This window comes from Amphiprion ocellaris, chromosome 12 (genome assembly GCF_022539595.1).
Source record: "Amphiprion ocellaris isolate individual 3 ecotype Okinawa chromosome 12, ASM2253959v1, whole genome shotgun sequence".
NCBI lineage: Eukaryota > Metazoa > Chordata > Actinopteri > Pomacentridae > Amphiprion > Amphiprion ocellaris.
In genome coordinates, this window is record NC_072777.1 from 35,243,689 (window position 1) to 35,267,445 (window position 23,757).

Consider the following 23,757-nt stretch of genomic DNA (forward strand, 5'->3'; position numbering starts at 1 on the left):
TTAAGCTAACACTCTCTGATTTTACTATATATTATCTGTAACTTACCAAAACAGAAAAAATCTGTAAAATAACAGCTTAAAAATAATTTATCATTTAAAATTCCTGATATACTTTTTCTTTTTAAAATAGTGTGTTGTTGCATGTTTTGTAAATTTAATTACAGTAAAAACAGTGTAATTTTATCTTCAAACTTATTTTAATTTTAGCATTTATTAGTTAAACTTTAAAATAAAATTTAAAATTATAAAATACTGAATGACCATTTTTGATTGATTTTTATTATTTCATTCTTTTATACATTGCAGGTTTTTATGGTACTACTACTACTATCAAACAAAATGATAATAATAATAATAATAATAATAATAATAATAATAATAATAATAATAATAATAATAATAATAGTAATAATAATAATAATAATAATAATAATAATAATAATAATAATAACAATAATAATAATAATAATTATTATTATTATTGTTATTATTATTATTATTATTATTATTATTATTATTATTATTATTATTATTATTATTATTAGAATTGTTTTCAAACTGCACAGACTGTTATTTTTGCAAATACAGTAACTTATGGAGATATTAGTGGTTTCAACATCCTAAATACAGTAAAAAATAGTCTAATTTTATGGTCAAAGTTATTTTAATTTTAATATTTATTAATTAAAATTAATTAAAAATTCTAAAATACTGAATTATCATTTTTGATTGATTTTTATGATTTTATTCTTGTAGACATTGTGGGGGTTTTATGATACTATTAATACTACTACACATAATAATAGCAATAATAATAATAATAATAATAATAATAATAAGGGCTGCACAGTGGTGTAGTGGTTAGCACTTTCGCCTTGCAGCGAGAAGATCCCTGGTTCGCGTCCCGGCTTTCCCGGGATCTTTCTGCATGGAGTTTGCATGTTCTCCCTGTGCATGCGTGGGTTTTCTCCGGGTACTCCGGCTTCCTCCCACAGTCCAAAAATATGCTGAGGTTAATTGATCATTCTAAATTGCCCGTAGGTGTGAATGTGAGAGTGATTGTTTGTCTCTGTATGTGGCCCTGTGACAGACTGGTGACCTGTCTAGGGTGTCCCCTGCCTTCGCCCGAGTCAGCTGGGATAGACTCCAGCCCCCCCCATGACCCTAGTGAGGATTAAGCGGTGTATAGATAATGGATGGATAATGGATAATAATAATAATAATAATAATAATAATAATAATAATAATAATAATAATAACAATAACGATAATAAGAACAATATTTGAGATATTGATATTGTATATATTGGAATTGCTTTATATTTAGAATGATTTTTTGTTTGTTTTTAATCAGTCCGATAGCAAGTTTTTGGCATCGAAATTTCAGTCATAATGTGCACCAACTAGTGTATGTTCTGGTAGACAATAAAGTGGCTATTCTATTCTATTCTATTCTATTCTATTCTAATCTATTCTATTCTATTCTTTTAATTATAATAGTTATTTTCACAATTGTATTGGAACTGCACAGCCTGTTATCTTTGAAAACACAGCAACTTATGGAGATATTAATGGTTTTAGCGTCCTCCAGCAGGTGGCAGCGCTGCTCTTTATTTACCGCAGTGCTGCAGTACCGACGGCCTCCCGGCGCTGCACCTTGTTTGCGTCCGGTCGTAAGCCGGACGTTCGTCACCGCTTGGCGACGGTAGCCATTTTGGCGACAGGAGTGCAGAAGAAGAAGGAAGCTGCGTGTTTGTAGTCCAAAGGCTGATTTTCCACAGAATAAACCGGCAACATGGCTATGCAAGCAGCAAAACGCGCTAATGTAAGTGTCAGCGAGTCTCCTGGTGTGTTCTGGGAGGACTGGAGCTTTAAAATATGAGCTTAGTTTGGCCCGAAGCTAACGTTAGCCCAGTGTTAGCCGGTTAGCATGCTAACAAAACAATCCCGCTGCCTGGAGTTTTAATTTTTCAACAGACAATAAAAATGGATACGGGCTTTTATAAGTCAGACATATTTTGCCACTTGTGCTCTGAAATTAGTTTTAAAAATGTATATTGTAAGATCGTGTGTTCGTTTTTTGAAATGGAAGACAAACTACTCTCCAGTTAAGCTGTTTATTTTCGAATATCAGTGCCTCAAAAGAATCTTGATCAAGAACCTTTTCTGTTTGGAACAGCCTCGGAAAAGTCTAAATGTGAGCACAACATTTTATTCTATTCGGTGCAATGTGATTGGATATAGAACAGATACATTAAATATAAATAGTGAAATACGAATGGCTAGAACGCGAGAATAAACCGTGATTTAGACTCAATTCTCCCTATGGTCGCTGTACAGATATGTCCATATCTCTTGGCACATAATCCATCCATTTTCAAAGAGCCGCACCCTGTAAAAAGGACCTCCTAACACTTCCCATGCTCTACCTGTCATTTCTTCTCCTTTGTTAGCTGTGATGTGATGCAGTCAATGGTGGTATCCCATAGGAAGGATTGTTAAATCCGTTCCTTGTGTAACAACATGTCGAACTCATCTGTTTTGTCTCGCTGTGTGCCGCAGATACGACTACCTCCAGAGGTGAACAGAATCCTCTACGTCAGGAATCTTCCCTACAAGATCACAGCTGAGGAAATGTACGATATCTTTGGGAAATACGGACCAATACGTCAAATCAGAACGTGAGTGTTTCACTGTAGATCTCTGGAACTTTTACTTACGTTTCATAGTTGGTTAAAGGACGCACCACAGCTTATTGATGTTTGCACTGCTGACGTGTTGAAAGAATTGTGTTGCTACGATTGAAAGCAGTGATATATAATATACAGCATATCTGACCCAGGATTCACTTTTTTCTTATTAATATGTGTATTTCATTGTCAGAGATTGTGAGCAGTCAGTATTTTGAAGATATTTTGGGTGTTGTTACTCCATCTTGTTCTGTCAGTTAAACAGTGACTAATAAACTGAAGCTTGACTTTAAAAAAATATAAAATCAATCAAATCCATCGGTCTGAAAAAAGCATTCAGTTGTGTAGAAAATCTAACCCAAGGTACTGTTGGAGTATGATGGAATAGATAAAGTAGATTTAAAATTAAAATACATTTTCCAGGACCAATTTGCTCAATAGCCACAAATAATGTTATTAAACTATATTAAGATGCTGTAATATTTTGGTCAAATTTAAATAGATATAAAATATATTTTCTTATTATATTTTAGTTTTAAATCACAGCATAACCTATAAGTAACCACAACTCCTAATGTTTCCTTTGTTTTTGTGGAAAAAAGTCCATTCTGAAAATGTTCACATTTAAGGAATTATCTTTTTACAAAACATCATGAAAAAAACTGAAATTTCTGAAGAAAAATAAGTTAAATTTCAACAACATTCAGCCTGAGTTTATCATTTCCACATTACAACGTCCAGATCAGAGTGTCTACAAAGGAACACAACATTTAGTCACAGCTGTCTGGAACTGAGTGATGTAGTATTATATTACAAAAAAAAAAGATAAAAGCGATAAACAAAATGACAAACGAGACAAAACAAAAATGTTACAAAGTGACAAATAAAATGGACAAATGAGACAAAAAAATGACAAACGCATGAAACAAAACAACTAAAACGAAACAGAAAACAATGAACAAAGCAAAACAAAATGACAAAAATGAGATAAAAAACACAAGCAAGACAAAAATGAGATACAAAACAACAAAAACAAGAAACAAAACGCCAAACATGACAAATTACAAAGTCAGTAAAAAACAACAAAAACAAGACAAAATATTACAAAAATGAGACACAAAGTGACAAAACAACAATGAACAATCTAGTATTTTACTTTTTGATCAAAACATCTTGTCATGGTCTAGAATGATTTTAAATTTATAGTTTTACTAATTTACAATCTGCAGTTAATGTCTTCTCTTGAATTTTTACACTTTGAGGACCGGATTGGACCCTCTGGAGGACCGCTTTTGGCCCATGGGCCTCATGTTGGACATCCCTGCTCTAGATAATTAGCACTAAAAAGATTTTGTTTCTTGAAAATGACGTAAATCAAATTTGTGGAGGAAACAGCACTAGAAAGAAGATGGTCAGAATTAGTTTGGCTGTAAATCAGGAACAAATGAATCTCACATCTCCTGTGAACACATTAAATAATTTATCACTGATATTTTCTCTAATATTTAGCACAGATTGGTTTTGTTCTCACGCCTCTGTGTTTTTTTTCTTTTCTTCTCTCAGAGGGAACACACCTGAAACCAGAGGAACAGCCTACGTGGTGTATGAAGACATCTTTGATGCCAAGAACGCCTGTGACCACCTGTCAGGCTTCAACGTCTGCAACCGCTACCTGGTGGTCCTCTACTACAACGCCAACAGAGTGAGTATCACACACATGCAGGGATGTGCTGTGGGTTTAGGCAGTTTTCAGCAGTATTTTCAAACTGGATTTTCTCAATTTTATCAACTCTTTTTTTTCAGGCTTTCCAGAAAATGGACACAAAGAAGAAAGAGGAGCAGCTGAAGCTCCTAAAAGAGAAATATGGCATCAACACAGACCCTCCCAAGTAGACGCCCTGGAACCTCCTCCTTCCACTTTCAAACCATGTCGAGAACTTTTCTTTATCTGTACAAACGTCACATGTTGCTCGGTTTAAGCTGGTGATGATCTGCTGATTCAATTAGTGACAATATTTTTTTTTTTTAAATCACTTTGTTGTGTTTGATTTTTCTTTTTATTGTCAGACTTCCATTCACAGATCTGTACTGTGGTGGGTCTGGCAGGATTTTTTTTGAGCTGTTTTTTAAAATTCTCTTGTCAGTTTGATTTTCAGGACTTCAAATATCTGAGGTGTTATTGTCATAAAGTCATTGTACAGCATGTAGAATGACGACATGATTGTAGTTTTCACCCTCGTCAACATATTAAAAGCTGACACTTCAGATTTCTTAACTGCTTTTATTTTTAATTTATAGCTTTCCCTCATCTTCAGCGTTTGAGTTGAGCCCGAATGACCCGAACCAACAATGTAAAGGATCTAAGTTGTGTAAAATAAATGTTCTTTTTCTTAAAACTCACGTCTCCTCCCTCTTTTCCAGGCTGTAGATGTAACATACAGAAGCTCTGTCCCCTGGTTGAACCCGTTCAGATCAATAGACGGCATTTCTTATTTGCAGGCGGGTTGGGGGGTCGTCCGCTGTTCAGTTCGCCTGCAGCAGTAAACAGCTGCTGATGCTCTCTGGGGTTTTAGCGGGATCCCTGCTGTACATGTCTGTGAGGATTCAGGCCCCTGAGTGGCCTCTGGGTGGCCCCTGTGTAATCAGTGCTGCTGTGACAGAGAATTATGGGTAAACACTGTAGGCTTTCTGAGGCATTTCCTCTGAAATCTTTCTGTATAGATCCACTCTGTTCTTATATATTACTGTTTCTGTCATTGAAAATCCACCAGAAAAGCAAAGGTATAACCAAAAAAAACCCCAACACATTTATATAACATAAAATTCTATCTCAGCAGTGACATCTGGTGGTTGTATCTGGACATTACTGCAGAAATGCCTTACTTCCTCCAATATTCAATCGATGCTCTCTTACCCACACCTGGAGGAACTTCTATATACACTCCTCTTCTCCCATCTTGATTATTGTAACTCCCTCCTTTCTGGCGTTCCTGTAAAGCTCCTCCGTCGTTTATGATCTGTTGACCCCGTATGATCCTGCTGGCAGCCTCAGATCCTCAGGTGACCAAGCGTTCTCCATCAGGACCTCCACTTGCTTGAGGAGATCAGACCTGCAGAGCACATTTTTAACATTTTTTTTCCACCAAAAAATGTTCAAAGATTTCTTAAAAATGTTTAAAATGTGGACATCAGAAATTTCACTGTGAAAATATTTTTTCCCCCACATTTTCAAGCTTTAAAACAGGTCAATTTGACCTGCAGGACAATACGAGGGTTAAACATACAGTCCTGGTCACCACTATTGGCACTTGGTCATTTTTTACATAACCTGTACAATCTTCAGAAATAAATGGAAAAGTACCAAATTAATATGATCAGAATTTTATAATTGGATGTCCAAAGTAATTCAACAAGGGATATTATTTTTCAACATACGTGTTGTAATTTCCAAGAGGACATAGAAAAAATGACAGACAGTAATAAAAGCAGCCCTCCTTAATAGTTGGCTTTTTCCATTCAGATTCAGATTTGGCTTGGCAGCGATGACGGCCTCCAAACATTTCTTGGAGCATCTAGAAGCTTCTTGTACATCTCAGCTGGTATTTTCTCCCGCTCTTCCTTTGCAGTTTGTTCAAGCTCTTGAACATTTGCAGGATTCCTTATCCCAATGGCAGGTTTCAGCTCAGGCCATATATTTTTAGATGGGACTAAGATCAGGACTCATTGCTGGCTCCATTTTTTCCTTTTCAACCACTCCTCTGTGCTTTGGGTGTTTTTCTTGCTGGATAACCCATGATCTTCGACACAAACCTAGTCTTCTTACACTGGGTAGCACATTTGGCTCTAAATTTCATTGGTAATCCTCTGTTGTCATGATTCCTGTGATACAGTCAAGGCCTCCAGTACCAGATGCAGCAAAGCAGCTCCACAACATGATGGATCCTCCACCATGTTTAACCCTCGTGTCATCCTGCAGGTCAAATTGACCCGTTATAAAGACTAAAAATGTTGAATAAAGACACGTTTTCACAGTGAAACTTCTGATGTCCACATTTTCAACATTTTTGGGAAATCTTTGAACATTTTTTGGAAATCTTTGAACATTTTTTGGTGGAAAAAAAGAAATGTTAAAAATGTTTCTTAAGAACATTCATAAAAAAAATCAACAAAATCCAGCAAAATTCACTGGATTTTGTTGATTTTTTTGTGAATGTTCTTAAAGAAAATATTAGAAGTTTTACTGATATATATGGAATCACTTTAGATATTTTTAGGATTTTTTTGGGAAGATGTTTACTCATTTTTTGAAAATATTTACAAGAATTTTCTTGCTAAATTTGGGGGATTTTATAAAAATAAAACTTTTAAGGGAAACTTTTAAGGAATTATTGGAATTTTCTTCCTGAAGGTTTTGCAAATTTTCAGAAATTTGGGGGATTTTTTTGCAGAATTTTTGGATTTTTTTTCAGACAAGGAAACAATATTTTTTGGTGCCTGTAAATGAGGACAACAGGAGGGTTAAGTGCTGGTAGGGAGTTCTTCTCCTTGTGTGCTTCATTTGCTTCATCTGTCCACAACACATTTTCCAGAAAGATCGTGGTCTGTCCAGGTCCTCTTTGGCAAAGATCAGTCGTTCCTTTTTCTGCCTTTTCTTCAGCAGTGGGGTCTTCTCTGGCCGTCACCATGAAGCCCTGCTGGGTTTAGTGTTTGCTGTACGCTACATGATGGTTCCAGGTCAGCCTTCAGGTCTTTGGATGTTTTCTGTGGTGTTTTTTCCACGGTTCACACCAACCTTCAAAGACTTCTCTCATCAGTTTTCCTCTTCCCTCCAACATCCAGGCAGGTTCTTGATAGTTCCATGCTTAGCAAACTTGTTGATAATATTGGGCACTGTTGAAACAGGGATACCAAGGTCCTTGGAGATGGCCTTATAGCCTTTAGAAGTCTTCAGTTTGCTGATAATAACACTTCTGATATCCTCAGACAGCTCCCTGGTCTTCACCATTCTGACAAAGGAAAAGGGAATAACATGTGGCTTTTAAAACATTAAACTCATCATTCATTGGCAAATTTATGTCATGTGGGCATTGACAGTTTATCACCAGGTGATTCTAATTACTGACTAATCGTAGCTGAGTCAAAATGGGCTTTTTTTCCCACACTGATTTAAAGGCTACCAATACCAATGTCACAGAGCAATCGTTCAATATCTCTATTTTTTCCCCTCCTATTACTTTTTTTATTATTGTTTTATCATTTGCTGTTCAGTATCAAACATGAGTTGTCTGCAGACCAAAGCTGCTTCACTGGATTCACTTTTTCAGCAGATATTCTACATTATGTATTTAAATTTAATGGGTGCCAGTAACGGTGACCAGGACTGTATTTCCACAGAACTGAGTTTCCTCCTTCAGATCAAATCTATATTTACAGCATTGTGTCACATTACCGGTCTGCATGGACTCTTTCTACCCAGATCAGTGACTTCTAACACCTGGAACAGCTGTTCATCTTCTACCTGTTTCTATCAGAAGATGTCACATCACAGAAATCCTGGCTTCTTCCTCTCCCTGTTTATTTTATAATTGATCGTAAGATTTTGCTGATGAGTTTTAAAGTTTGTCTGGGTGAGAAATGTTGGTTCCCATATGAGCCAATCTGCAGTTTTAGCTCTTCTAGTGAGGCTGTTAAGTCACTGCTTAATTCTGATTGTGGGATAGTTTGTCTTTTCATTACCTTTTAAGGGCTTATTGCTTTTATTATTGTGGTTTAACTAATCGCATATTATGTTATGTGATTTCTTGTTATCACCCTTTAAGGATTTTTTGCTTCTTATCTATTACTTTATATTTCTTGTTTTAAATGCTGCATTTTTGAATTTTTTTAATATATATATATATATATATATATATATACATACATATATATATATATACATATATATATATATATATATATATATATATATATATATATATACATATATATATATATACATACACCAAAAAATATTATTTCCTTGTCTGAAAAAAATCCAAAAAATAAACAAAAAAATTCCCCAAATTTCTGAACTTTCAGGAAGGAAACTCCAATAATTCCTTAAAAGTTTCCCTTAAAAGTTTTTTTTTTTTAAACCCAAATTTGGCAAGAAAATTCTTGTAAGTATTTTCAAAAAATGAGTAAAAATCTTCCAAAAAAAGTCCTAAAAATATCTAAAGCGATTCCATATATATCAGTAAAACTTCTAATGTTTTCTTTAAGAAACATTTTTAACATTTTTTTTCCACCAAAAAATGTTCAAAGATTTCCCAAAAATGTTGAAAACGTGGACATCAGAAGTTTCACTGTGAAAATATATTTATTTTTTCCCACATTTTCAAACTTTAAAACGGGTTAATTTTGACCCGCAGGACGACATGAGGGTTAAAGACGCTCTGATCAGTCATGAGACGAGACAACAGCCCATTGAGTTCCTTTTATTAGATTAAATCACAACACAGGGAGTAGTGCAGCCATGTCATCAGGGACACAATACATGCTACAAAAGAATCCTGGTACACAGTTGCCGTTGCTTACATTTGGTATCTGGATAGCAGTAATAGTCATAACAGAGTTGGAATTAGAAACTGGCCAAAGATGTTCATGTAAAGAAGTTCAGGTTAGAAAGCTGAGCAGGCGGGGGGACGAGCCGATGACGATGGACTGGTGTGACGGCTTTTATTGCAGAACTGTGTTTTATGACTTGATCCTCCACGAGTGTTAAAGCGGGTCGTTTATTCAGAAGATAAGGGCGGGCTGTTTCCTAGACCGTCCTCAGGTGGTTCCACGCTTCGCTGAACTTCTCTACATCTACGTACGGGTACAATGTGTGAGAGACGGGAGTAAAAAAGTACAAAAAGATCGATTGATTGGTAAAGAGAGACTTTGGAGGGTTGATAAAAGGGCTGAAACTGACCGAACACATGGCTTTACGGTGAGGGCTGTCCTCTGCTAGCTCTACTGGAATCACTGCTGCTCTCATTTACTTCCACTGAAAAAGACAAACAGGAAAACGCTCTTCTTTAACGCTCCAAGTGTCTTAAAAAACAAACTCCTCTGAATTCTCTGTAATGATATGCAACCCTAAAGTGGAGAAAAAAAGAAAGAAAACGTGGATGTGATGCTCTGATTAAACTCATTCTGTGGGGAATCCTGATTTGAATGTTGCCTCCGCACAAATTAGCACAAAAAATGATCGATTCCTCCAACGTTTGAGAGCTTGTGATGAGAGAGTGTGTTTAAATGCACATGGGGGGCAAGGATTTAGTTCTTAGCAACATATACCACAGCTAATCTACGAGGAAACATGCTCCCACAGTTAAAGCAGTCAAAAGAAAACGTCTCGACAGATCCCATACGACGATACTTGCAGAAGGGCCTACTGCAGTGTTTTTCCTCCTCCCTGTGCAGTCAGTAAAAACCATCTCACGGCCTCCCCTCTAAAAGTGTCACCACGCTGCTCGGATAAGGCTTTCCGTCTTCGATCACAGGATGCAAACTGAGGAGTCTTTTAAGGCAGAAACCTAAAGGCATGCAAATTAACTACATTTACAGTTTCTTTACTGACAGTACAGGCATGTTTCGGAAGGAGAAAGTTGGACGATCCATCTCTTCTAGAGCTAATAGTCGAGACCATGGACAGAGTGTCTTATCGGAGGCAGATACATTATCGTAGGAGTTTTGGTTCAGTCAACGTTACTTGGTATCATGGAACACATACAGCTAGCATCAGTAAACTCGGAACAATAAATAGAGTAGCGGCAAATTCAACGCAGCACATCACCGATGCGCAAGCTCCAGTAGAATGAAACTTTATGGAAAATACTTTGCACACTTCACATTTTGGCAGTTGATCTTTAAATAATTTAAATATATATTCATATTTATATTTCTATATAATATTATTTGTGTGAGGTGTTCATATGTAGTGAGAGGTGTGTGTGTGTGTGTGTGTGTGTGTGTGTGTGTGTGTGTGTGTGTGTGTGTGTGTGCGCACCGTTCCACCCGCGCACGTTGTCGTATGTTGTGTGTAGATCTTGATTTTTATAGCAAATAACATTCTCATGCACACGAGTGTTTCAAACACAAGAAGCAGATCCATTGAAAGGTAGTCCAAGCATATTTTTTTTTTTCAGTGGAAATAGCTGCAAACTGAATGGAACATGAAATTCTTTCTGTGCAGTCCGTGGCGGCTGGTGTGGCGCTCTGCTCGCCCCCCGGCCTATTTCTGGAGGTCACACTGCAGCAGTAATACGATGGACGGGTCGCTCTTGGCCGCCTCTTTGAACTCCTCCAGCGAGATCTGGTCGTCGTTGTTCTTATCCATCTTGGAGAAGATCTTGTCCACCCTCTGCTCAGGCGTCAGGCCGTCCTCGTTCATCTTCATCATGATCACCGTGCCCACCATCTTGTAGATCGCCTGCAGGGGAGGAGGATGGAAACAGGTTTTAAAGCAGAGGTGTCAAACTCATCTTGAACATGGAAACAACAGGATTGTTCAATTGTAGGTTCAGCCCAGGTAGACCTACAGAGACGTCCAGTTGATTTCCACTGAACATCTCACGATCACCATGACCTGGATTCTCAACAGACAACAGGATTGTTCTGATGAGGATGAATTTATGATCCATTTTTACTAATTTTTTAACCCTTCTCAGCCATCCTTAGACCATTAACTCATGTTGGACAGGGTTTTGAACACTTAAAGAAATTTTTTTTGAGCAAGTTCTGGACAAATTTTTTATATATATATATATATATATATATATATATATATATATTTTTTATTTTTTTTTGGCCTTTTATCGGCTTTTGATTGGATAGGTGCCGTGAGAGAGAGACAGGAAATGGGAGAAGAGTCAGGGGAAGACATGCAGCAAAGGGCCACGAGCGGGAATCGAACCCGGGCCAGCTGCGTCGGGGACCAGCCCTGTACATGGGTCGCCCGCTCAACGTGTTGAGCTATACGAGCGCCCGTTCTGGACAAATTTGAGTAATTTCTAGTCACTTTTCACATATTTCAGGTCATTTTTGACAAATTTGACAACATTTAGAGAACATACTTATTTTATGAGTCATTTCGGACGTGTTTTTAGTCATTTTTTGGAACCTTTCTAATTTATTCTAGAGGATTTTTTGAGTAACTTCTCGACAATTTCTAATAATTTTGGACAAATGTGGAGATTTGTTAAAGATTTCTGTATCACTGCCAGATAGCGGCACAGCATCACTGTAACCATGACAACCAGTGAACACTACATCAGCTGATTGTGATTCTACTACAAATCCACCACTGAGGACTTATCAGGACTTATCCATCAGAAATGATCCAAGGAACAACTGATTAAATTGTGGGGGTGTTTCTGAGTCCCATCAATTCCCGCCGCCTGCTACATATTTATGTCACGCTATTCGATATCCGTACATAACGAACACATGCAGAACACACACCTGCGCTCAGCGCAAGGTCATTGTGTTTGTGGGTACATCTATATTAAACAGGCACATTCTATAGTGCCGTGATTTCTGCCATGACTGTTTTCAACATTTAGCGGTCGGAAAAAGTACAACGACTGAGCGGCCTTGGTGGAGTGCTGTGCTCTCTGAGTGCCTTTCCTGTTTTCAGGATGTCCCAGTAATTCTCTTAAAAACTGATTCAGAATGCTGCAGCTAACCCCCATCAGAAGAGTCCGACTTACGCTGGGAGCCATAATGAAGGGCAAAAAGTTAGTGAATGTAGCACAATCCAAGGTGCATTCGTATCCGTATTCATCCGCTCCGCTCATCAACTAGTTCCACGTAACCAGTTCTGACATAACAATGAAATGCCGTAAGTCGAGGACGTTGTACTGTAAATGCTTAACCTTACTGTGGAAAGTGACCTGAGATGACTTATGTGGTGAACTTGAATTATACTGAACAAAACTGAATATAATATTTATTATGCTAAGTAATACTTCCTCTGTGACCCAGACATCGTGAGAGGAAGCTTTTGTAGGAGTTTAGAGTGATAAAAACCCAGTGGTATCTTTCCTCTAATGTCCATTATATAGGAGCTGGGATCTAAGGAAGAGAAACACTACTCCTCTCCACTATTAGTTTCTAATGCAGTTTGATGCCTCGGAGTTTGTATTTGCAGACATAATGTGATGTACGGTCGGAATAAATAACTAAAACACACACTAACTCCAGCCTGGACTTACGGGTTCTGTCACTGACATCCTCCCACATGTGTGAAATATGACTCTCTGCTTATTTCCCCTTCAGCAGCATGAAAAAGACGATTCTGTATTTATACTGCATCCAGACGAGTCACAGTTGGCTGATGGACGTCATCGCTCAAACGATGACACATGAAGTGTTAGCACATTTTTAACCCTTGTGCCGTCCTGCAGGTCAAATTAACCCGTTTTAAAGTTTGAAAATGTGGAGAAAAAAAATTTTTCACAGTGAAACTTCTGATGTCCACATTTTCTACATTTTTTGGGAAATTTTGAACATCTTTTAGTGGAAAAAAATAAATGTCAAAAATGTTTCTTAAGAACATTCACATAAAAATCAACCAAAATCCAGTGAATTTCGCTGGATTTTGGTTGATTTTTATGTGAATATTCTTAAAGAAAACAGCAGAAGTTTTACTGATATATATGGAATCACTTTAGATATTTTTAGGATTTTTTTGGAAGATTTTTACTCATTTTTTGAAAATATTTACAAGAATTTTCTTGCCAAATTTGGGGGATTTTTTTGAAATAAAACTTTTAAGGGAAACTTTTAAGGAATTATTGGAATTTTCCTCCCGAAGGTTTTGCAAATTTTCAGAAATTGGGGTAATTTTTTTGCTGAATTCTTGGATTTTTTTCAGACAAGGGAACAATATTTTTTGATGCCTGTAAACGAAGACAACAGGAGGGTTAAAGATGTAACTCCATCCAAGAGACACATTCAGAACATAAAAACCTGTCTGACCTGGACCAGATCCAGAACACCCAGAGTTTGAGGAGTGTTTTAATAAGGGACTGGGATGTACCCACATAGAGGACAACATGGAGCTGATTTCCTGGAGCAACAGAAGTACAGCGGATTCCAGATGAGTCTGCTCTAAACAAGCCTCCTGTTGCATATTGTTTGAATTTATGAATAATTAGTGTCTTGTCAGGCCCTGCAGGCTCAGTCCTCGGCCGTATGACCTTTAGCTGAGATCAAAAATTCATAAGGTCCTCGTGACTCAGCAGTTCATGAAGCACACAAAGTGAAGCAGCTCAGGCTCGTCTTCCAGAGCCGTTTTGATGCGAATAAACTGAAAATGTCGTTCTCGTATCTGTTGGTTAACCCTCCTGTCGCACATTTTCAAACTTTAAAACAGGTCCATTTTGACCCGCAGGACGATACGAGAGTTAAATATGAAGCTGTAGTCGTTTGTTTACCTCGATGATCTCCAACATCTCCACCCGTGTGATCTTGCCGTCTCCATCCAGGTCGTACATGTTGAAGGCCCAGTTGAGTTTCTGCTCGAAGCTTCCCCGTGATGTGATGGACAGCGCGCAGATGAACTCTCTGAAGTCGATGGTGCCGTCGCCGTTCTTGTCGAAGGTCCTGAAGGCGTGCTGGGCGAACTTGGAGGCATCGCCGTAAGGGAAGAACTGAAAGGAGACAGAAAAGGGTGGAAAGTGTTACTTAAAGCCGAGATGTCAAATTCATTCTAGTTCAGGTTCCACATTCATCCCAGTCTGATCTCCAGTGGACCGGACCAGTAAAACCACAGCATAATAACCTATAAATAACCACAACTCCTAATGGTTCCTTTGTTTTAGTGCAAAAAGGTTCACATTTAAGGAATTATCTTCTAACAAAACATCATGAACAACCTGAAATTTCTCAAGAAAAATAAGTTCAATTTCAACAACATTGAGCTTCAGTTTATCATTTCCACATTACAACTTCCAGATCACAGAGTGTCTACAAAGGAACACAACATTTAGTCATCTGGAACTGAACAGCATAGTATTGCACTTTATGATCAAAATGACAAAAGTCAGACAAAAAACAGCAAAAACAAGACAAAATATCACAAAAATGAGACACAAAACGACAAAAACGAGAAACAAAGTAATGACATGAAACAAAACAGAGAGAAAAAATTTGACAAAAAAAGTTACAAAGTGATTAAAAAAATGGACACGAGACAAAAAATGACAAAAGTGAGCAACAAAATGAGAAAAAAATAGACAACACAAGCGAGACAAAAAAACACAAAATGACAAAAACAACAAAACGACAGAAACATGAGACAAACAACAAAACTCAGAGAAACAACAACAAAAACAAGACAAAATGCTACAAAAATGAGACACAAAAGAACAATGAACAATCTAGTATTTTACTTTATGATCAAAGCAACTTGTCATGCTCTAGAAATGATTTTAAATTTATAGTTTTACTAATTTACAATCTGCAGTTAATGTCTTCTCTGGAATTTTTCCACTTTGAGGGCCGGACTGGACCCTCTGGAGGACCGCTTTTGGCCCACGGGCCACATGTTGGACACCCCTGGTTTAAAGTCTTTGGTTTATGAGGGATTTGAGGCTCAGATCTTGCTTAATGAATAAAACTTTGGTACAGATTAATAAAAACAGATGGTATAACTCGGGAACAAAGAATTATTTGCTCTTACAATCCAATCGGACATCAATTACTTTGGGTTGTTAAGTGAACTTCGACTTCCTATGGTTTCTGCTCCACTTAGATTTCTCTGAGAGTTCATGTTTGCATCCAGACTGTGAGGATGTTCTTCAAATCAACTACAACCTGCAGCTTCTCCTCAAAGACACACATTAATCCTACTACTAAAAACTCATTTGTCCCTGAAGGTGAAGTCGTCTTTTCTCTCCTTTTGCTCTGAGAAACTTTCCCACACCGGTTACCTCCTGGATATGAATCCTACAGATCCATGACCTTCTCCTTCACAGCTTCCCTTTGCAGAAGCTCCCTGCAGCATGTGCAGATCTGCGTGTTATAATTCTATATCCCCTAAAAACAGGATTAAGGGTTTCCTCAAACTTAATGGATGTGTGAGAGTCACGTTGACGCTGAATAAACTGATGAAACTCCAGGTCCTGTGGGTTCATATTCTCACTCACTTACTATCAAATGGAATTTTCTGAATCACTTCAGTGATCCCATTACGTTGATTGCGAAATGATCTGAATTTTATTTTGTAGAAACTTTAGTCCTGATTAGCGATTAAACTTGTGAACATTAAAGAGTGACTTGCAAGGTGAATATTTTACAAAATATATGCTTATTCTTTAAGAGATCAGGCCTGCAGATTCACTCACTTCTTTTAACCCTCCTGCTGTCTTCCTTTATGGGCACCAAAAAATATTGTTTCCTTGTCTGAAAAAAATCCAAAAATTCAGAAAAAAATTCCCTACATTTCTGAAAATTTGCAAAACCTTCAGGAAGAAAACTCCAATAATTCCTTAAAAGTTTCCCTTAAAAGTTTTATTTCAAAAATCCCCCAAATTTGGCAAGAAAATTCTTGTAAATATTTTCAAAAAAGAGTAAAAATCTTTCAAAAAAATCCTAAAAATATCTAAAGTGATTCCATATATACCAGTAAAACTTCTAATATTTTCCAGCAAATTTCTATTCAGTGAAATTCGCTGGATTTTGGTTGATTTTTTAGTGAATGTTCTTAAAGAATTTTTTTAAACATTTTTTTTGAAAAAAAAAAAAGTTCCCAAAATTTTTCCCAAAAATGCTGAAAATGTGGACATCAGAAGTTTCACTGTGAAAATAGATTTTTTTCCCTCACATTTTCAAACTTTAAAATGGGTTAATTTGACCCACAGGATGACAGGAGGGTTAAACTTATTTTGAGTTTTCTTGTAAAATTCAACTCAAAACAAGATAATTTCAAGATTGTTTGACTTAAGATATTTAAGATGCATCGTCTTAAAACCAGTCCCTCCATCTGCTGAAATGTCTCTTGTCAAGTGAATTTATCTTAAATCCAGTGGGATGAGACATTTTGACTAAAAATAAGACAAATAGACTTGGTAAGATTTGGAGTTTTTGCAGTGTAGAAGGTCATTGCTAATCTAGATTGCCCTCCAGTTAAATCAAAACCTGCACCTCACCTCTACTGCTCACCATTTAGTAACTCTGTGGACCAGTTATTGTCTCAGCAGCTAAAACTTTAGACTTCTGTGTGTGGTCAGTCCAAGCTACCATGTCGTTGCTGTGTTTCTGGACCAAAGGTTAACGTCGGAACTCTGCGGACGACCGCTGAGCTCCTGCTCGGTTCGTCATCGACTGGAAACCACGAACCCTGTGGGTGGCAGTGAGAAGCCGAGCGATTCATTAGATATAACCTTCCACTTGACCTCTCTGGTGAAAACTCTCAGAGCCGCTGGGTAATGTAAGCCGAGCAGCTCTCTGAGGACTCGAGTAAACAAAAGAGGCCGTTCAGCCTTCACCGAGGAACAGAAACAAATCCAACGAGAGACTCCAAAACTCTAAACATTCTCTATCTCTTTTGATTATTCCACAAAAATAATTCAGTCCTGTTTAGGTGTCTTTATATATTCAACATCATAAGACGTAAGCAGAAGAATCACTGAAAACCCTCAACTTTGTGTGACCTCTGTGGCTTTTCTTTGCTCATGTTCAGTGACCGCCGGGAGCATAAACTTGTAAACTAAAGACAAATGAACTTGGAAGTACCTTCATCATTTGAATATTTTATGAGCCTGCAAATGTCAAGAGACCCTGCTTGCACTGGGATTTGCAGGACCAAACTATGAATGGCTGAATTCTGCTTTTTAACCCTTGAAGAGCTGAAAAAAACAATCACACTTCTGCCTAGTGGGAAGACCCCTGGCGTAGATGGAATACCTTACGAATTTTATAAGACATTTGCAGAGGAACTTAGTCCTGAGATTCTAAAGACATTTAACGCTGCTGTGGACACAGAACAACATCCACCCTCAATGACAGAGTCCATAATCACCCTTATATTAAAAAAGGGTAAAGATCCTATGGAATGCGGAAGCTATCGACCCATTAGCCTTTTGTACTGTGATGTAAAGTTGCTAACAAAACTCTTTGCACTGAGAGTAAATAGCATAATAAAGACAATAATACACCCAGACCAGGTGGGGTTGGTAAAGGGCAGGACCTCCTCTGACTCCCTCAGACGCCTCTTGCACTTAATCTGGAAGGCCAAAGATTTGAACATTCCCGTAGCTGCACTATCTTTGGATGCAGAAAAAGCGTTTGACCGCGTCAGCTGGAGTTACCTTACTTTTACTCTAAATGAATTTGGATTTGGACCCATATTCCAGAATATTATAAAGCTGATATATAATGAGCCTAAATCTAAGGTGGTAGTTAATGGATTAAGGTCGTCTGCTTTTCTTGCAGGACGCGGAACCAAGCAGGGTGACCCTCTTTCACCACTCTTGTTTATTATTGCATTGGAGCCCCTGGCAGAAGCCATTAGACTTAATCACTCTATCAGAGGGGTCACAATGGGTGGTCGGGAAAACAAACTGTTGATCTTTGCTGATGATATCCTGATCCTGATGTCAGACCCACTTGTCTCTGTACCCCCATTGCTGAATTTAGTCAAATCTTTTTCAGGAATTTCAGGCTATAAAATCAACTGGACCAAATCTGAGGTGATGCCTTTTTCCAAATACTGCTACAGAAGTACCTTTCAAAACTGGAAATTTCAGTGGGTGCCAAAAAATTTGAAATACTTAGGTATTCTTTTAAACCCAGGGCTGGAGAACATGATACCTGACAACTTCGGTCCAATTCTCAACAAGATACAACTCCTTCTCAAAGGCTGGGACAAACTGCAGATCTCCCTATGGGGGAGAGTCCAGTGCATAAAAATGGTTATAGCCCCTAAACTAAATTATCTAAATTATTAAGTATGCTCCCTTTGAATACCTTCAACCATTTTTCAGTCTATTGACAAAATGTTTAGTCAATATATTTGGGCTGGAAAAAGAGCTAGGATGAAATTAACAAGACTACAGGCAAAAAAACATAACGGGGGCTGGGACTTCCTAATATGCAGCTCTACCAGGAAGCTTTCACAGGGGCTCACACAGTCTCTCTTTTCTCAGACAGACAGGTCTAAAAACTGTATGGGAAAAGGATTTAAAGATAACATACGAGGATGAAGAGTGGAATAACTCACTGGAACATTTGCTAAATCCAATGAGAGATGCCAGATCTAAACTAATTCAATTTAAAATATTTAACAGATTGTATTGGACACCGGTGAAAATGTATAGGACAGGAATGGGACGATCGGACCTCTGCTGGCGATGCCATACAGAGAGGGGGGATATTATTCACATGTTCTATAGCTGTCCGAGCAGAGCTTCCTGCTGGCAGAGAGTCATGGCAAAGATCAGTAGCAGTGTGGGTACGGGGGTTGATTTTACTCCTGCTCTTTGTCTCCTGAACAGTCTAAAAGGAAACGAAAGGATGGACGGGAAGAAAGCTCAATGGATAAAAGTTGCTCTTACCACAGCTAAGAAGGTCATACTGAGGCATTGGAGGGCAGACTGCAGCTCCGCCTATTCTGAATGGCTCACGGCCCTGGCAGAAACTGCCTCTTATGACAGACTCATATACAAAATAAATGGCAATATAGACACCTATGCAGAAATCTGGGAGCCGTTTCTAGCATCAGGGAATCTAACCTAAGTGATACTTGACATATATATGAACTGAAACCGAGCTGACAGTGCAGTATGTTTGACTGGCGGGATGGGGATGGGAACTTGGGTAGAGAGAAAATGGTTTCCTTCCAGACATGCTTGATATTATATTATTTTTCATATTGTTTTTTTCTCTCATTTGGCTATCTGTCTTTTATTTATTTAGCTATCTCTTGACTTGTCATGTACTCTTACATATATTTGTTTATACCTATAAATTGTGCATATAATTTTACATTATTATCATTTTTATCTTGTGTTCAATGTATTTATGCATCTCTGCTCTTTTGTGTTATATATGTTTCTGGAGGAAATAATAAAAAGTATAACTGAAAAAAAAATAATGAGGTTGCAGGTAATTAAATCGAAGCAATAAAATAAAAAAAAAAAGTGCAGAAATGCACCATAGTGCCAAGTGGAACAGCAGTTTCTGATTGGGAGGAACAATTAATCAAAATATTATCAAAAACGCAAAATCCATAATAAAGAAGCAGCATTTTTTTTCAGAAAGGTCAAATTCGTGGGAATATAGCAACTGAAATAAAGCCTTGGAACATACATGCAGCAAAAATTACATCCTAAGTATTTTGGTGAAAAAGAAAAGCAGGGAATTACAATTTCCACAAAAATTGTTGCTCATATCATGATTCATTCAGCCCTGACTTCAGAAGATAGTCGTCTAAAGTTTCTTTACTGCTAGCGACCCGATTCCACTGTGAATATAAATTATTGATTACAGCAACTTTAATCTCTCTTTAGTTTCAAAAGCCAGAACTTTTTTAACAGTCGGGGTGAAGAAAATCTGCTGCAGTTTCACGCAGCGAGCGACCGGGGTCACGTGTACTTTAGTTTCAGGCGGTAATAGAAGCCTCTATGCCGTGTCCTCGCCCACGTGCACGGCAGACAGCTTCGTCATGCTCAGAAAAGAAAAGGCGACGATGCTGCCTTAACCAGCACGAGCAAACTGTCTGTGATCGCAGCAGGGGGAAGAGGGGAGTCGAGGCCGTGAATCCTAATGGGAGAGGAGAGCGCAGTGGAGAAACAGAAGAAAGAGTTTGACGTCCCGCCCATGAAAACCCTGCAGCTGCAGCAAACCCATCAGACTGCAGAGAAGTTAACCCTCCTGTTGTCCTCATTTACGGGCACCAGAAAATATTGTTTCCTTGTCTGAAAAATATCCAAAAATTCAGCAAAAAATTCCCCAAATTTCTGATCCTCCAGTAAATCCTCTATGGTTCAGTTCCAGATGACTAAATGTTGTGTTCCTTTGTAGACACTCTGTGATCTGGAAGTTGTAATGTGGAAATGATAAACTGAGGATGAATGTTGATGAAATTGAATTTATTTTTCTTCAGAAATTTCAGGTTGTTCACAATGTTTTGTAAAAAGATAATTCCTTAAACGTGAACATTTTTGCACTAAAACAAAGGAACCATCAGAAGTTGTGGTTATTTCTAGGTTATTCTGCTGTGGTTTTACTGGTCCCACTGGAGATCAGGCTGGACTAAATGTGGAACCTGGACTAAGATGAGTCTGACTCTCCTGTGTTGGAGCTCAGGTCCCCATTTGAACTTCTGCTCCAGAGAAGCCAAACTAATTTGAGAGAGGAACCTCCCTCGGGACGGGGATGGGACGCTCTCTGCATAAATGAAATGTGGCTTCTTCCCCTGCAGGGACGGACGGGAGGACGGACTGGATGACGCCGGAGGAAGAGCGAGAGGAAAGGTGTCGGGAAAGAGAGACGTTTGAAGGGAGGGAGGGGAAGAGAAAGCCACTGCAGCTCCTCGACAATCTGGCGAGTTACGAAACACTTTGTTATGTAAAAACGAAGCGAAGAAGTGGAGACAGAGAAGGAAACAAGAGATGGCACATAATTACCATTTAACAACCAAAAATGACCCATTCAGAGCTGTTTCCTCCACTCTGTCAGGCTGTTAACATTCCCATTAAGTCCTACACCTCACCTGATCTGACTCCCATTTGCTGTTACGGCGGTTTGATTTGCTTCTTTGCACTCCGGCATCAAAGGGACGGCTGGACACCAGACCGTCCACTCAGGGAAGAGCCAGGCCAACAGGACAGGCACAGCTGGCTTAATAAAGGCTATTGTCAGCATGCATGTGTGTGTCCTGCTCTGTCAAACATCTAGCCTTTTCCTCCAAACAGACTGCTGCTAAATGGAACATTAAAGCCCTCGTAATCAGGCTGCAAGCTGGCACTGGTGCTGCTCCAAAACCCGGCAGAAGGATTGCCAGCGGAGGAGGGAAGGGAAACAGGGAAAAGACAGAAAGAGAAAGAAGTCGGACAGGAAAAGCTTGTGGGAGAGAGACTGACCAAAGCGTCACTGGAAATAATGCTCCTCTCAAAACAACAACAAAAAACTTATTTCAAAGAACTTTTACCTTGAAATAAAGGAAAAAATCTGCCAATAGAACAAGTGAAAAATGGCTTGGTAAGATTTCTTGCAATAAGATATGATATTTAGAATATTGAGATCTTAAAACTAGCTGGGAAAACTTATTTTAAGCTCTATTTTTACCAGGATTGTCAAGCTTAGGTGTATTAACCCTCCCCACCAGAAAATATTGTTGCCTTGTCTAAAAAAAAAAAAATCCAAAAATTTTGCAAAAAAATTCCGAAAATCTATAAAAAAAAAAAAAAAAAGCAAAATCTTCAGGAAGAAAATTCCTTAAACATTTCCCTTAAAAGTTTTATTTTTTTTAAAAATCCCCAAATTTGTCAAGAAATAAAAAGTTTAAAAATGAATTAAAAAACTAAAAATTGTAAATATTTTCAAAAAATTTGTAAAAATCTTCCAAAAAATTCCGAAAAATATCTAAAGTGATTCCATACATATATATATATATATATATATATATATATATATATACATATATATATATATATATATATATATATATATATATCAGTAAAACTTCTAATATTTTCTTTAAGAACATTCGGGGAAAAAATCTACCAAAATCCAGCGAAATTCGCTGGATTTTGGTAGATTTTTTTCCGAATGTTCTTAAAGAAACATTTTTTTAACATTTTTTTTCCACCAAAAAATGTTCAAAAATTTCCCCCAAAAATTTGAAAATGTGCAAGTTTCCACTGTGAAAATATATTTTTTTCCCACATTTTCAAACTTTAAAACATATCAATTTGACCTGCAGGACGACACAAGGGTTAAAACAAGATAATTTCAAGATTGTTTGACTAAACAAGATATTTAAGATGCATTGTCTTAAAACAAGTCCCTCCATCTGCTGAAACGTCTCTTGTTAAGTGAATTTATCTTAAATCAAGTGGGATGAGACATTTTGACTAAAAATAAGACAAACAGCCTTGGTAAGATTTGAGTTTTTGCAGTGTTCATGAGTTAAAAGAAGGCTGTTTGACACTGACAGCGACTGAAATCATGGAAGAGATGAACGCTGCGGCTCGAAAACGGCACAAAGAAGAGATTCAGCAGCAGCTCCTCAACAACTCCTCGGTTCAAATGACTTCTGTTTGAAGTGAGAATAACTTCAGAATTCGGTACCGATGCAGATCTCTCCTCAGTTGAACCGCCAGGCGGCCGCCAGCTCTTCAGCTGACGGCTAAGCTGGACAGACATCTTGCAGCTTAAAAGCTTCCAGTGATGAGCTGGCGAGGGTCAGGATTTAAACGCGATGAAGATATATTCACTACTCACTGACTCTGTTGCAGTTTGGGAGCTGCATGTAACTGGATTACTGCTATCTGAGAAGCCAAAAATAAATAAAAATATGGTAAATATGAGCCTTTTAAATGAGAGCGATCTGAAGCAGCCCACAGTTTCTAATTTCAGGATGTTTTTTGCTTTCTGCAGCATCCTGATAGATGCAGTTTAAGGACGACACCCAACTGCCACGAAGCAAAACCAATCAGACGTATACATTCCTTGGACCATTAACTAAGAATTACCTTCGGTTGATCTGTTAACAATGTTTTCAGTTACATAGTGTGTGATTCAGTTGTAAAGTTGAGATAAAAATGGCTCATTTTGGTCAAACATCTTGAGGTATATCATGGTTCAGTTGGCTTTTTCCTTTCAAACCGATTCATCCTCATGACAACTTGTTCCACTGCGTAGGTCTGGAAGATACAGCTCAAGAAAAGGCTCGTAGGTGGACTTTAGAGTTTTGTTTTCTGCTCATATGTCTACAGAGGGGCTGAACAGTGGATCAGTGGTTAGATCCCAGGTTCGCATCATTGGACTTGGGATCTTTCTGCATGGAGTTTCCATAGACAGATAGATAGAC

The 23,757-nt window shown here is 37.9% G+C and overlaps 2 protein-coding genes across 3 annotated transcripts in view; one reads left to right on the forward strand and one right to left on the reverse strand.

Moving 5' to 3' along the window:
• Positions 1-1,668: 1,668 nt before the first annotated feature.
• Positions 1,669-5,086, forward strand: sf3b6 (splicing factor 3b, subunit 6). Its single transcript, XM_023262732.3, has 4 exons — positions 1,669-1,825; positions 2,563-2,681; positions 4,254-4,392; positions 4,494-5,086. Exons 1-4 carry the CDS (start codon positions 1,796-1,798, stop codon positions 4,581-4,583), a joined length of 378 nt encoding a protein of 125 aa, XP_023118500.1. The 5' UTR covers positions 1,669-1,795; the 3' UTR covers positions 4,584-5,086.
• Positions 5,087-9,150: 4,064 nt separating this feature from the next.
• The window catches only part of vsnl1a (visinin-like 1a), a 52,018-nt gene continuing 37,411 nt past the window's right edge, over positions 9,151-23,757 (reverse strand). For both annotated transcript variants that reach the window (XM_023262718.3, XM_023262717.3), the window contains exons 3-4: positions 14,156-14,371; positions 9,151-11,148 (exon numbers count right to left, since the gene is read on the reverse strand). In XM_023262718.3, the coding sequence (XP_023118486.1) occupies positions 10,951-11,148; positions 14,156-14,371 (414 nt within the window). In that variant the 3' untranslated portion in view covers positions 9,151-10,950. The remainder of the gene's footprint in view (positions 11,149-14,155; positions 14,372-23,757) is intronic.

Bases quoted from the DNA above. Each gene is read 5' to 3' on its own strand.
- sf3b6 (XM_023262732.3), top strand. From the start codon at position 1,796: ATGGCTATGCAAGCAGCAAAACGCGCTAAT. The intron at 1,826-2,562 runs GTAAGTGTCAGC...TGTGTGCCGCAG, and splicing joins AAGCAGCAAAACGCGCTAAT to ATACGACTACCTCCAGAGGT. The intron at 2,682-4,253 runs GTGAGTGTTTCA...TTCTTCTCTCAG, and splicing joins CCAATACGTCAAATCAGAAC to AGGGAACACACCTGAAACCA.